The 14896-nt window shown below is 40.2% G+C and overlaps 1 protein-coding gene across 1 annotated transcript in view; it reads right to left on the reverse strand.

Annotated features, from left to right (window-relative positions):
• The window catches only part of LOC143150641 (uncharacterized), a gene marked incomplete at its 5' end in the record, with an annotated part of 264811 nt that overhangs the window by 48396 nt on the left and 201519 nt on the right, over nt 1-14896 (reverse strand). Inside the window, one exon of the mRNA XM_076319090.1 lies at nt 14702-14835. Coding sequence (XP_076175205.1) covers nt 14702-14835 — 134 coding nt within the window. The remainder of the gene's footprint in view (nt 1-14701; nt 14836-14896) is intronic.

The following is a 14896-nucleotide window of genomic DNA, read 5'->3' on the forward strand; positions in this document are numbered from 1 at the left end:
GAGAAATTAATATTGGAAGATTAAAAGGAATTATATTTCACTTATTATAGTCTGTACAAGTATCTTGTACAATGGAAAAAACGATAAAACTTATTGAACAACCTGGTATTCCTCGTCGAGATATTATTTTATTCGAATTTCTGCAACTTCGTCAATTTGTACACCGACGCATATTCTCGGTGCATACGACTTCGAGGAAGCGTGGGAAAAAAAATCGAGTTTTCAAAGTTTCGTCCCCTTAAAAATATTTAACCAAGTCACAATTCCGAGAGTTTGTATACGCGAGTTTGTCGCCATTAGAGCGACGATCGCGACAGACACGAACTTCTGCCAATGGCAAGAAGGAATGATTTCTCGGCTAGACTTCGAAAAATTTCGAGCGCTCACGAAACGCATTGTATTGCACAACGACAGTTGCATTGCAACCAACACGACATTTTTATTGGGTTTCCGTCCGTCGTCGTGGAAGAACGCTCTAACGACTGATATTTTTGTGCTTCCGGTTCGCGACAAATACACGACACTTCACTGATACCACCTCAATGACCAATCATCTGTTACTTGTATTATTGCGCAGATACTTATTGAATTGCTCCTCAACTGGAAAACACAGTCGAAGAAATATTCAACCAATACTCGAGTAAATAATTGCACGGCAATTTAGTCTATATGGTACGATAGCATAGGTTTACATGAAAGTATGCACATTTGTTCAATTGTTTCTTCACATGATTAAATTAATTGTCCTTAAGGGAGGATATCACACTCAGACGTCATAAAATGGGTAAATTTTGCGAATTTTTTTCTAAATAGTTACTAAATGAAAAATGTAGTATTTTTCAGAGAATATAAATATAACTTTCAGCTTCGTTTTACAATTTTGCAAAAGTAAAAATTGTAGAAAATGGCGAAGTTATTCACTATTTCCTTCTGATGAAACATTGTTTGTTGGTCGTTACAGTTGACAAGAACTGGAAGGTTTGAATTAAAATTGTTGTCGGTTCATGAACCGGAGGCTATTATCTAAAATGTAGGCTACTTTTTCCGAAAATTTTAATAATTGTAGGATTGGTCGAAGTTTGAAGAGAAAACAATCATTTTTAGCCAAAAGAACGGCTTCGAACGTTTATAAAAAATTAAATAATTAACATATTAAAAAAATCGTACCTTACATTGTAGAATAATCTATGGAGAATATCTCTATAAAATTTGAAGTAAATCGGATGTACAGTTCCGGAGAATTCGTGTCGACCAGTTTGAAAAATATAATTTTGAGAAAAACGTGAAACAAGTTTATTTATCGCTGCAATTTCTCTAAATGTTTGAATTTCGAAATATTTTTTCAACATAGCATTTTACACACTTCGAACTTTAAGAAAATAAGAAAAAAGAATTCGATTTTTACAATTTAAATTTCGGTAACGCGTGTGTCCTCGTGAACGTTAATTTTCTCTTCAAAAACATTATACAAGGGTTTCTTTTTAATATTTTGAAGAAAATATATTTAAGATTCACTCACGGTTCTTATGTATAGCCCGAATTAATTCACGAGTCTTACACGATATTGTACGCGAAGGTGTTAAGATACTCAAGTCAAATTGTATGAATATGATGTACTGTAAGGAGAAAAAAAAAACACTCTCGAATTAAAAAGAACGTAATACTAGAAGAAATGCGAATAGTTTGCTCGATAGCAGTCCTTACAAAGATTGACAGAATAATAATTCGACTTGCCAAGTTTTAAAAGAATAAATAATAATAAATGTACAAATACCTCCTCGATGATTAATCCTTGAATGGTTGATTATCCATGACTGAATTTCTTCATTCAGATGTTTTAAGACACTCGAGTCGAATTGTGTAAATATGATATATTGTAAGGAGTAAAACAAAATCACTCTCGAATTAAGAATAACGTAGTATCAGAAGGAATATGAGCAGACTCGTGAACGCTAACCGAGCAACACGACTCGACAAACCTCGACAAACCTCGACAAACCTCGACAAACTGAACGATAAGAAAGGACTAGACTGTCGCGTCATCCAGTCCCTACCAGGGATACCCAAGTTCAGGTGGGCAGTCACTTTGCGTAAATGTAATGTACACAATTCGAAAATTAAATTAAAATGACGATTCTACAATTATCGACTTGTAAATTAAAAATTGAACCAATAGAAAGCACGATCGAACTGCACAAAGACTGTGTCAAGATTCACGAGTACTAAGAGTACATTGTCCAGAGTGTATTAAAAATATTTTTAAACAAATTCATATCGCAGTTTGATTAACCTTATTTTCCAATGTTGACAAGCCATCTTGTATATTGGCTCTCGTTCCCTCCATAAGATTCTTAAACTCTCAAACACTGTAAATTTTTATTTTCGAGTTTCTCGATTATCTCAAAATTCGAGAAAACTCCACTATTTTCACATACTCGTAAATCACAAGTTGGAAACTCCCGAAACAATGGATTTTAAACAAAACGAACTTCGCGAAACTTTCCAGAGAGCTCGCAATTATTCTTGGTGCAAACACAATTCTTGATTCACTCTCGGAGGAAGAAGAACGCAGTATCAGAAGGAATACGAACGGACTCATGAAGGCTAACCGAACAACACGACACGACAAACCACGATAAACTGAATGACAAGAGAGGACTAGATTGTTGCGTCATCCAGTCCCCACCAGGGATACCCGAGTTCAGGTGGGTAATCACCTTGCGTAGAAGTAATGTACACAATTCGAAAATTAAATTAAGACAACGATTCTAGAACTACTTGTAAATTAAAAATGGAACAAATCGAAGGCCAAATTGGACTACATGAACATTCATGCGAGAATCGATGATCCTAATTGCAACTGACTAGATTCACACTCCTAAGATCTTCTGTTCTAGAATATACTGGAAACCAATGATTGTGAAAAGAACTATATCGAGATTTACGAATACTAAAATTACATTTTCCAGAATGTTTCTAAAATATTTTATACAAGGTGGTCACTGAAAATCTGTATGATATTGTAGTATCGGATTTTCGGCGTCCGCTTAGGCTTGCTTCGAGCGTAGGCCTAAACAAGATAACGTGCGCGGTTGGACTCGAGTTGAAGTAAACATTTAGCGCCGATCGGCTCGCTAGCTTTCCTGGAAGGCACGAGTATCCTTTACAAAGGGTCTTGTGCGACGACCGAGCGTGAGAATGCATGGGGATGAAAGGAAATACATGTGGTTCGGAGAAAGTGAAGAGTGTTTAGAAAAGACAGGTGATTGGGATGGCCGAGCGTGGCCGAATGTCTGAAGTGAGAGAGACTGAGGATTGGAATGAAAGAGAATGAATGGGAATGACTATATAGAGCGCGAGAAGAACGTAGGAACACAGTATGACAGAGTATGACAAAGTATGACGACGGGAGTATGTCCGAAGAGTGTGTCGCGGACGGTATGACTAAAAAGACGATAAGACGAGACAACTAAAAGACGTATCCAGCGAAACTAACCACTGACACTACATCTAACACTACCATCATTGTAATATATAATATTATTAAATATACTTTAATATACCACATCAGAGCAATAGTTATTTGGGGGCTCGTACGGGGATAAATCATTCAAAAGGATCTCTCCTCCAGAGATCCAAGTGATAGGAGGAGAGAACGAAACAACAATATAAAACAAAAATTACTTTTGCACATGTTTGTTTAATTTTGTATTATCTTATTTGGAAATATAATTAATGGATTTTTGTCAGTATTATGTGTGGAAAAACAATATCCCTCAAATGATTAATAAAATATTGAATAAAAAATATTGAAAACGAACAAGTTGTACAATTTTTATTTTCCAGTTTCTCGATTACCCGAAAATTCGAGAGAACTTTCCACAATTTTCGCATATTTGTAAATCACAAGCTTGAAACTCTCGAATCGAAGGATTTTCACCAAAATGAATTTCGCGAATCTTTCCAAAGTGCTCACAGTCGCGTTATTCTTGGTATACGACGTTGAACAATTCTCGTGCGTTTTCGTCGAAGTTGAAAAGTTTCGAACAAAATACTTCGGCTTTCCGAATTATCCTAAGACCTTCTACCAACGTTCCTACATACGTGGTACCATTTCCTCCAAAACCAAAGGGTCTGAAACAAAATACATCAGGCTCCAGCGTTAAGCGACTCGCCTCAGCTTGATCCTCTGCCAAGAGGATCGTCCGTGCGTTCCGCCTATCCGAAATCAAGTTCTCGCCCGTATTTTCTCGCCGCCAATTCTTTCGGCTCGCTCGCTGTGCTTCTTCCGGGAAGCTTTTCGGTGGCACGTGAAACATCGACGAATATCTCCGACGAATCCTCGCCAGGACTCCGTACTCCTTGGAACCTCGTAAATTCGTGATCGAATGGAACGGGTGGCGAATAGTTTCACGCTACACCCCCGCCTCCTTTCTTGTTATGGGGGTATTCCGATAATTTGATTGAAAAATATGCACTTCTTCCTGATTTTTTCCCGAAGAAACCGTAAGACTTTTCGCAATGAAAATTTCCCACGCGTGTTTGTCTACATCTGTACTATATTTACGATTTTTTATAAATGAAAATAATAAAAATTGCAAGAGTTGTACGAACTTAAGTGATGTGTGTTTTGGAAAACTGGTCACGACTAATGTGATTCCTGTGGTTCTAGTTTATGAGAAACGAAGAAATTACAAGAGGAACTCGGTTGGTATAAAAGTGGCTACGGCACGAAGATTATTTCATTGTAGGATTCCAGCTATGAACTTTAGAAGCTTGGAGTATTTTAAAGACATATCGGCTTTCGCCACATTCGTAATAGTGCACTCGAGATCCAACGAACAAAAGAATGCAGCTGACGCTGGACTCCCAAGTATTTGTTCGAAATCCTTTGATATCGGAAAAAATGGTAAGGAGGTCGTTTGACGTCATCGATAAAGAATAATGTAGGTGAATACCGTACGACGTAATACAATCGTGGCTCCTTGTAATTTTAAATGAAATATACAATATAAAAATCAATACTCTGTACCGAAAATAATACCCTTCGAGATCCATTCTGGAAAACGATATTAATCCTAGAGATTAATTTAATTTGAAATGCAAAAGTCTCGCTGTGTCCCCGAGTAAATGGAACATTCGAAACGAAGTATTTTAACACCGTACTACCAAAAGAATAAATTTGTCCTGTTTCTAATGCTAATTAATTATATTCGCAAATGAATTTGCTATTTCTCCTTTCGGTTTCGGGAATACGTGTATGCAGTCTAATGCACATAGGAATGCGTCCGTCGGTAGCTCTAGTGTTAAAAATCCCATTTACTTTCGCTACATTCGTAACAGTGCACCTGAGACCCCAAAAAACAGGAGCGCACAAAACGCTCTGAAATCTCAAGTATTTATTCAAGTATTTATTCTCCTGGGTACAGGGAGAAGAATAGCACTGTACCACGGTCGTTCGACATCACGAGTCGAGCATAACGGTTGCGGTGCCTCGGTTACCTCCGTTCCAGAATTTCATTCTTTGTTTCGCAGAATGGTCGCGTTGTCCTCGAAAGACGTTCGTGTACATACCTGTTCAAAATTCTTCGTTTAGATCCTCACCGAGATCAACCAGCCGCGGTTGCCCCGAAAAATCGCACGAAATTCCACATCGAATGTCTCACCGGTTTCACGGAACACGCACGCTCTTTCTCTACTCCGCTACTCTTACGCTCTCCCCTCTACGCTGCTCTCTCCCTTTCCATTGCTCTCGCGCTCTACCCCTTTACGCTACTCTAGCGCTTTGCCTATCTGCGCTATTCACGCGTTCTCCCTTTCTACGCTGCTCAAACGCTCTCCCTTCTACGCTACTCTAGCGCTCTGCCCCTCTACGCTACTCTCACGCTTATCCCCTCTATTCTATTCTAGCGCTCACCTCCTCTACGCTACTCTAGCGCTCGTTCCCTCTCTACTACTCACGCACTCATCTCCTCTCCATTACTCTTGCACTCTCCCTTTCTACGCTACTCAAACGCTCTCCCTTCCATACTACTCCAGCGCTCATCCTCTCTCCACTACTCTTACGCTCTCTCTTTCACGCTACTCTAGCGCTCACCCTATCTACTACTTACGCGTTCATCTCCTCTCTATTACTCTTGCACTTTCCCTTTCTACGCTACTCAAACGCACTCCCTTCCATACTACTCTAGCGCTCATCCTCTATACGCTACTCTAGCGCTCATCCTCTCTCCACTACTCTTACGCTTACCCTTTCATGCTACTCTAGCGCTCACCTTCTCTACTCTACTCTAGTGCTTACCCTTTCTACGCTACTTTAGCGCTAGTTCCCTCTCTACTATTCACGCGTTCATCTCCTCTCCATTACTCTTGCACTTTCCCTTTCTACGCTGCTCAAACGTTCTCCCTTCCATACTACTCCAGCGCTTATTCTCTATACGCTACTCTCACGTTCATCCCCTCTCCTCTACGCTTGTGTTCTCCCTTTCTACGCTGCTCAAACGCTCTCCCTTCCGTACTACTCTAGCGTTCATTCCCTCCACGGTACTCTCACGCTTATCCCCTCTCTACTACTCTCCCTTTTACGCTACTCACCTACTCGACCTTTCCACATTACTCTCGTGCCCTGTTTCTCTCCACTAGTCTTCCTCTATCCGTTATTCTCTTCTTCTCCACTACTCTCCCGTTCATCCCCTCTACGCTACTCTCACGCTCTCTCCCTCTCCACTACTGTTTCCTCATCCGTTACTCTAGTGCTCTCGCTCTTCGCTACTTTCGCGATGAAAAGGAATTTTTAGCATCGCAGGGCCGGAATGAATCCCTCTTCCATCGTACAATCTCCAGCAACTCGTCGCGGAACAACAACGAATGGGGGGGGGGGGGGGGTGGAGGTTGGAAACGTTACGAAGGGAACTGCGGGAACATTAAGAGAAAGTTGTCGACAATGGCCAGAGTTAGCTCGGTCCTCGCGAAGAGAGCATCGTGGAGGAGGGTGTACTGGGGGGGGGGGGGGGGGGGGTGACACGCATCGGAGTCCGTTGCTCGCCGCTGGAAACCGAAAATGGCAGGGTGAAATTGCTGGCTCGGTGCACTCTCCGGTGGCCATTGTTACCGGGCGTCGCGGGCCAGACACGCGAATTTTCAGTCACGCTCGAGACGCTCCGTGACCCCTTTGGGGGCCCCCTTCCGGCCCACCCATGGCCGTTACGCTCACGCTCACGGTGAGAAACTAATTCGCTCGCGCTTTCAACTCGTCGCCCTGCACGCGTTAATTATAACCGATCCGTGCCCGTAAAGCGGCCAAATTTATTTCCCCCGGACGTCCAGAGACCCGAGGTGGGGGTGGGTGATGGGGGAAAATTATTTCGTCAAATAAATCTCCGGATAGCCGGGGCAACCGGGACCATCGACGCGGAAACGCGACGAGCGGAGGGACATCGAAGAGCGCGTTAAACTCGGCCCCGGGACGCATGACGGGGCGACTATGTTTAACGCACGAACGGAATGTTCGATTATTCTGTACAGGGATGGGGTGGGGATCAGTGGCGCGCAATCTCCCGTTCCGGTGAATGGAAATAAAATAAATTTCGATTATAATTTATCGGCGAAGGACGAGGAGATCTTGTACGACTTTATGGAATATTTGTTCAAGATGTGCGAATGTTTAGGTTTGCATTTCTCTGCGACATTGTAACATAACTTATTGCGCAACGTTGACGTTTGTTGTTATTCTTCAATTTCTATATCGTTCTTGAGAAACTACTGCTCGGTATCTATAGGATAACAACGCGTGAATGGTAGTTAATATTCTTTGACTTAAAATGTTATTTAAACCAATAGAAAATTATAAAGTTTAGTTAATATTTATGCGTTGTTATTACGCATTTGTCAAGTGCTTGGATGTGTTGTTATCGATGTCGATAATGTCCCTTGTATGTACAGTACGGAGAAAGAAAGATGAGTTGTGGAACATCTACGTTATTTTAGTCGACTTTTCTAATACGTACGACTAAGTAATAATAATTCTTCGATACTGTCGACATTTTATTTACTCATACTACCACATTTCATCGCTTTTTCTTTACTCCATACAATACAAAGAGTATCAATGGATATATAAATATTGGGTGGTTCGGAAAGTCATTTCGTTTTTTTTTTTATGAGAATGAAACACGATTTTTTTAGAGTGTACAAACATTTTATTAAATTACATATTCTCCATTTTGGAAAACGAAATGACTTTCCGAACAATCCAATAGTTACATCGCATAGTTAATCGCGAACAACACGCGATAAGGAAAAGAGTATTGACCTATCAGGGACCTAGAGATTCGTCGAAGTTGAGCGGTAGAACAATGGCGAAACCTAACTGTCTCGAAAACGGGAACGAAGTCAACAAGAATCCGAGCTGGAAAATGGAAAAGCGTAGGTAGTCGTCGGGAAATAACGACGGCGTCATTTCCTTCACGACATCGCGGTCCATTTAAGCCTTGGGCAACGTTTCGCAGGATTTCCGGCTCCTCCAATTGCGAACTTTCCTCGGAACTTGAACACTGCTAAGAACACGTTCCTGGCTAATAGCTCGCTGACATAACTCCCTCTTATGTCTTTCCTTTCCCCCCACTCTCGACGTACCTATTCTTGGCGAATGGCACGTTCGTCACATAACGTAACCTCGTCACGGCGGACTATCATTCTAAGAATGTTTAATCCAAACAGATATATAGCGACCACCGAGAATCCTAGAGACTTCGAAAGATGTATATAAAAACGAAGAGCACGCGAGAAATATAATAGTGGGAGGTGACCAATGACCTTGAACGGTCAACTTATTGCGCTCTTACTTTTCCAAATCCAATTCTTTTTTCCTGAATAAATTCAATCGAAATATGGTGACCACCGAGAATTTCAGAGGCTTCAAAACATGTATATAAAAACAACGAGTAAGTGAAAGGTACAGTGGTGGGGTTGATCAGTGACCTTGATCGATCAACTTATTGCGCCCTTACTTTTCCAAATCCAATTCTTTTTTCTGAATAAATTCAATCGAAATATGGTGACCACCGAGAATTTCAGAGGCTTCAAAACATGTATATAAAAACGACGAGTAAGTGAAAGGTACAGTGGTGGGGTTGATCAGTGACCTTGATCGATCAACTTATTGCGCCCTTACTTTTCCAAATCTAATTCTTTTTTCCTGAATAAATTCAATCGAAATATGGTGACCACCGAGAATTTCAGAGGCTTCAAAAGATGTATATAAAAACGACGAGTAAGTGAAAAGTACAGTGGTGGGGTCGACCAGTGACCTTGAACGGTCAACTTATTGCGCCCTTACTTTTCCAAGTCCGATTCTCCCTTCTTAAATAAATTCATTCCAATCTCCCGTTCCGGTGAATGGAAATAAAATAAATTTAGATTATAATTTATCGGCGAAGGACGAGGAAATCTTGAACGACTTTAAAGAATATTTGTTCAAGATGTGCGAAAGTTTAGGTTTGCGTTTCTCTGCGACCTTGAACGGTCAACTTATTGCTCCCTTACTTTTCCAAGTCCGATTCTTCCTTCTCAAATAAATTCATTCCAAACAGAAATATGACGACCACCAAAAATTCCAGAGACTTCGAAAGATATATATATATAAACAACGAGTACGTGAGTAGTACAGTGACCTTGAACGGTCAACTTATTGCGCCCTTACTTTTCCAAGTCCGATTCTTCCTTCTCAAGTAAATTCATTCCAAACAGAAATATGACGACCACCAAAAATTCCAGAGACTTCGAAAGATATATATATATTAGCAACGAGTACGTGAGTAGTACAGTGACCTTGAACGGCCAACTTATTGCGCCCTTCCTTCTCCAAGTCCATATTCTTCCCTTCTAAATAAATTTCCTATTCCCCGATTCCTTTACTCCCGCTCTCGTAAATACCCTTGAAAAATCCTCTCTCGGAAATTTTCAAGTCCCGGAGTTAGAAATCGAAGAAAATTCTATTATTTCCTCCTCGATATTTGTTCTCGTTTCTGCCCCGATACTCTTTCGCTCCGTTTTTCCTCCAAATCCATTGTCGCCTATTGTCTCCTAAATCCATCGAATTCGCCCTTTCCGCGAGCGGTAACGAACACTCTGTGGATATTTTCTTTTTTTTCCCCCTCCCCTCCACGTTCTTCGTTCCTTTTTTTTTTTCAATTTCCCTTCTTCGTTTCCACTGCCGCGGCACGGTGTCCCGTTTTGTTTTTCAATCAGTCCGCAGTACTGTAACTAGTTATTTCGCATTTCAGCGACAGCGTGCACGGAGGTTACGGTGCACCGGCGGGAATTAAATTTATCGGGGATCCATCGAGATATATCCGCGCAATCGGCGTAGAGGGCGGTGTGGCGAGGTAGCGGGGGGTGTGGAGGAAGGGGTTGGAGGCGGTTACGATGCCTCGTATGCAAATAAATCGTTATTCCGCGGTATTTGTTAAATCAACCAAATTATTCCGTTAAATCGGAGCGGCCTGGCACATTTAACCGGTTACAACGGCCGTGCCGAATGAGTTATATGTTTTCGATCGACGAAAACATCGGGCTGATCGAAGGAACGTCGATTGCCTTCCGTTCGTTACCTTCCTCTCGTGTATTTTTTTTTTTTTTTTTTTTGCTCCTCCTTTCTCGGTTCGATGTTCGATTTAACCCGCCCGTGAAACAAATGGACGCATTTCCATATTGCGCTATTTTATACTTGGCTCCGCGAAACGATCGGTGGGTCGTTGGACAATTCGTAGAAACGAACCGTAACGTTCAAGATGAAAAGAAATATTGTGCTCTTTGATACCGGGGAATTTTTGAAATCGTCAAAGTAATGGTTACGCAAAGTGGCGATCGTTTAGTACGGGAATTTAAACGTTTTCGATTGTGTGTACCCAATTAAAAAAGAAAAAATATGCCATTTCAATCTAGAGAATAATGGATAAAAAATCATGTACTTGATTGGGATTGCAAAAATTAATTAAAAGGGAAATTGTTACTACATTGTGTTACGAAATCGAAGGGACTAGAGACTAATATTAATGTTTAAAAGCGTTGGTCGTTCAATGGAAATTAAATTTTCCAAAGAGTTAATAAAATGGAATACTGGTCACGAAATTGTTATTTTAGCTGGTGATTTTGCAATTGTTTTGAAGTCTGTACTTTTACCTATTATTATCAGTTAATTCTTCATGCTCTAATATCGTTTTCATTGTACAAAATCTTCATTGAGAATTAGTAGTGCATCTGTTGTTTACATTGATTGTATTAATTTCATCTGTTCGTTTAAATTCTGTTTCGTCGGCCGAGTAACGATCCCATATAAAGCAATAAATACATGTGTGTAAGTAAAACCCAATATACGTTTATATATACTCAAATGTAAGTTAATATAAGTACATTAATATACTTTTAAGACGTATTATTATCATACTCAGCTCTAGACTATTATTATTTATCACAATGAGAAAGAATTAGAAATAATAAGAAAACGGATAGTGGAATGGACGATACTGTGAACAGTCGAGAAATTCACGTAGACGCGATTGTTCAAGTCGGAAACATTTATCGACATTAACTCTCATAAGACTTCATATATGTTTAGGTGCTCACGTATTTCGTCTAGCATTCTCTAGAGACCTCTTTCCTTCGCCAAAGTGAATGATCATTGTATATAGCTCGAATTTGAAGTGAAATTTCTGTTCAATTGGATTCCGGTGAATTGCTTCTGTAAATATTCTGTCATTGGCTAGCAAACTCAAGAATTGCCATGGGACCTTTCAGTGGAACAAATGGCATCTATTGAAACTAGGAACAAGAGTATAAAAGAAATATATAAAAGGTGTAACAGGGAAAACGACATTCATTAGTTTATCTACAGTCCTTCCATTGCTTATCGTGTCGGTAGAATGCCTCTTCTCGAGACACCTGATTTATCTGCACTTCTCTGGCTTCGTAAATGGATATTTTATTACATCGATACCTCTGTCATTCTACTTATTTCATTTTCACTGCTATTATTCTACTGATGCGATGGATTACTTGTACCTTAACCAATTTACTTATTAACGAGTTGTCCCGTAACGTATAAAATCGAAACAATTTGAAATAAAATTGTTTCGTGTAGAATAATCGGTAAATAAATTTTTCATTTTAAATATATAAATTGGTAAATAAATTTTAAATATATATCATTCGATCTGTATAATGTTAAACTGGGGATGTTTTCCAAAATCTTCTGAGATCGCCAAAATGAATTCCAAAATTTGTTGGTAAATTGCAGATAATAAAGAATTATATTCACTAACATATTATTTTGACTATAGTCTTCAAAAAATTAAACAATCGAAGCACAAAAATAATAGAAGAATTCCGAAAGTATTTTCATCGACAAAGTTAATGTTTAAATATTTTTCGTTGCAAATGATACTTTGAACAAATTCGTAAGAAAAACACGGCTGGAAAACAATTCCTTCGTAAAACGGTCCTGTATTTTGAATTAACATTATTAATGGCTGAATCATTTTTACTATAGTTGTCTATTTTCCTTCCCACTTTGTTAAGAAACTATTTCCTTTCACTGTTACTCTCGAACGTTTTCAGGTATAATTTAAATTTCATATTTATAAATTATATACCTATATTCATCCCGAAGACGACTCGAAAGATCAATGAAAGTGACTTGTTCAAACTGATTTTAGTATTCGTGTATACTTCGTAATAATTATATAACTACCGGACGAGGTGCACGTACGAAACCTAACCTCAAATTAAACCTCGTCCTCAGAAACACAAGACACGTGCAACGCGTTTCGTTCACAAATTTATCCAAAAATATTCGTTCGCTTTGGTACCCCCTTCTTCGTTTTCAATGTTTTCGAAATTTATAGACGAAAGTAGGGACGGGGCGTGTTTCATCCGCAGTTTCTTAACATCGAATTACCCTCGCACGAGAGACTCGCTCAGCAAAGAAATGAGATCGAGGGGTACCCAGATATGCAGACCGTGCCACGAGAATTCTTTCAAAATTTATCCGCCCGAGGGAGAAGTTTCGCGAGTGGTCGCCGCCATGTTGGTTAGTTGGGGGTTCGAAATTGGTCGCGGCAGAGATGCATTTTTGACGGCCGCGACGAAATAATTGCCGTTTGTCAAACAAACCACCGACCCGTGGGCATAAATGTTCACGCGTGTTTACACGTCGGCCTGTACACACCGGAATAATTCGTTTCGCGAGCGCAAATTAATTATGAATTATAAGCGGAACATCAAATTGCTCTAACTAATTAATCCGTCACACTGGACCCGAGAATGTGTTTGCCTCGACCCGGGTAATATCGGGGACATTAATAATTCACTCGAAATAATAGCGCGACGTTATTATTGCAGGTCGCGAAAACCGTTTCGAAGTTTTATTTCTCGTGTGCGCGCGCGCGCGCGCGCGCATGATCGCGCGTGTACTGGGATATAGATAAAATCAACGTTTGAAAATTCATCAACTTGAAAATCCTATTTTGGAATACATTTGTCAAAATTGAAAATACGAAGAATAAATTGGTGATAAGGGAAATGCAATTATATACAATGTATGTAGGAAATATACTTTACAATTTGGAGTAAAGTTCGTGTTTACATATACGTATCTTCACACTTAATTATTATTATTATTACGTACATTCGAAAATAAGAAAGCAAAGAACGTTAAATTTCTCTCCTGTAACGTAATTGTAAGTCGATTTTAAAATCGGTAAAAAATTTGGTTCGAATATCCTGTACACTGGACAATGTATATAAAGATAGTATTCCCTTTCAAATTGTCAGGCTCGATTGATTTGTATACAGTAATTCCAGCTTTCAAGTGACAAAGTCGAGACACTTGAAAGCGGGGTAGATAGCAATTTCTATTTATTTTCGACGATGGGTCGCTCACAATACACAAACACCTAAACAACAGATGGGATGATTCCCCGTTGCTTGAATCCGGGGTACAAATTTTCTCTCGAAAGCGGGTGTCACTGTTGAATACAAGAGCAAACAAGAGAACGAGGGACAACTGATCGCAAGTTGACGGACAGAAACGCTACTACACCAGTGATTTCCATTGCAATGAACATTGCAATGATCGTGTACTATATATTACTATAGTATATAGACCACAATATATAGACTACAGTCTATAATACTATATAGTACTATTTCCATGGATATCGAAGACCTGAGACACCCTGTGAAACCAAGAATAAATAAACCACCTCGTAAACAATCGTTAAGAAACTTTCTCTTTTTCGAACAGTCGTAATTTCGTTGGTGTTCGACAGGACTGAGAACCACTGTCCCACGCAATTGTCTCTTCGAGAGGACGTACCTGGCCGATCGGACTCGCCACGGCTCCTTGGACCTTCTGGAGGCGCAAATGCGTGAAGGATGAAGGGTAGCCAGTGCAAACGGGCGGAAGGTAAATGGAACGGAACCAGCGAAGGGGTGCGCGGGTGAGAAGACGAGGAGAGGTGGAGTGTCTTCCGCGTGGAACTTTAATCATCCAGTAAGGTCACGTAGCTATGGCTCGAGGACGTGTATAGAGACACTGGTGTGAGACACAGAAGAAAGAGAGAGAGAGAGAGAGAGAGAGAGAGAGAGAGAGAGAGAGAGAGAGAATATATATATATATATATAAAACTGGCAATATACTTACAAGATCCCCGTTCAGCTTCCACGTAATGGCGGAGGCGGGCCTGGAGTTGCCCGTGGTGCAATTCGCCCGGAGCATCTCGCCCACTGCTATACGCTCCTTCTCGGTGCCGATAGTCGGGTCCGTTTTTGGGGCGTCTAAGGCATAATAATTACATCGTTTAGCACACGCGACTGCTGTGCGCGCCGCTAACTCGTC

The sequence above is a fragment of the Ptiloglossa arizonensis genome, chromosome 8 (genome assembly GCF_051014685.1).
Source record: "Ptiloglossa arizonensis isolate GNS036 chromosome 8, iyPtiAriz1_principal, whole genome shotgun sequence".
NCBI lineage: Eukaryota > Metazoa > Arthropoda > Insecta > Hymenoptera > Colletidae > Ptiloglossa > Ptiloglossa arizonensis.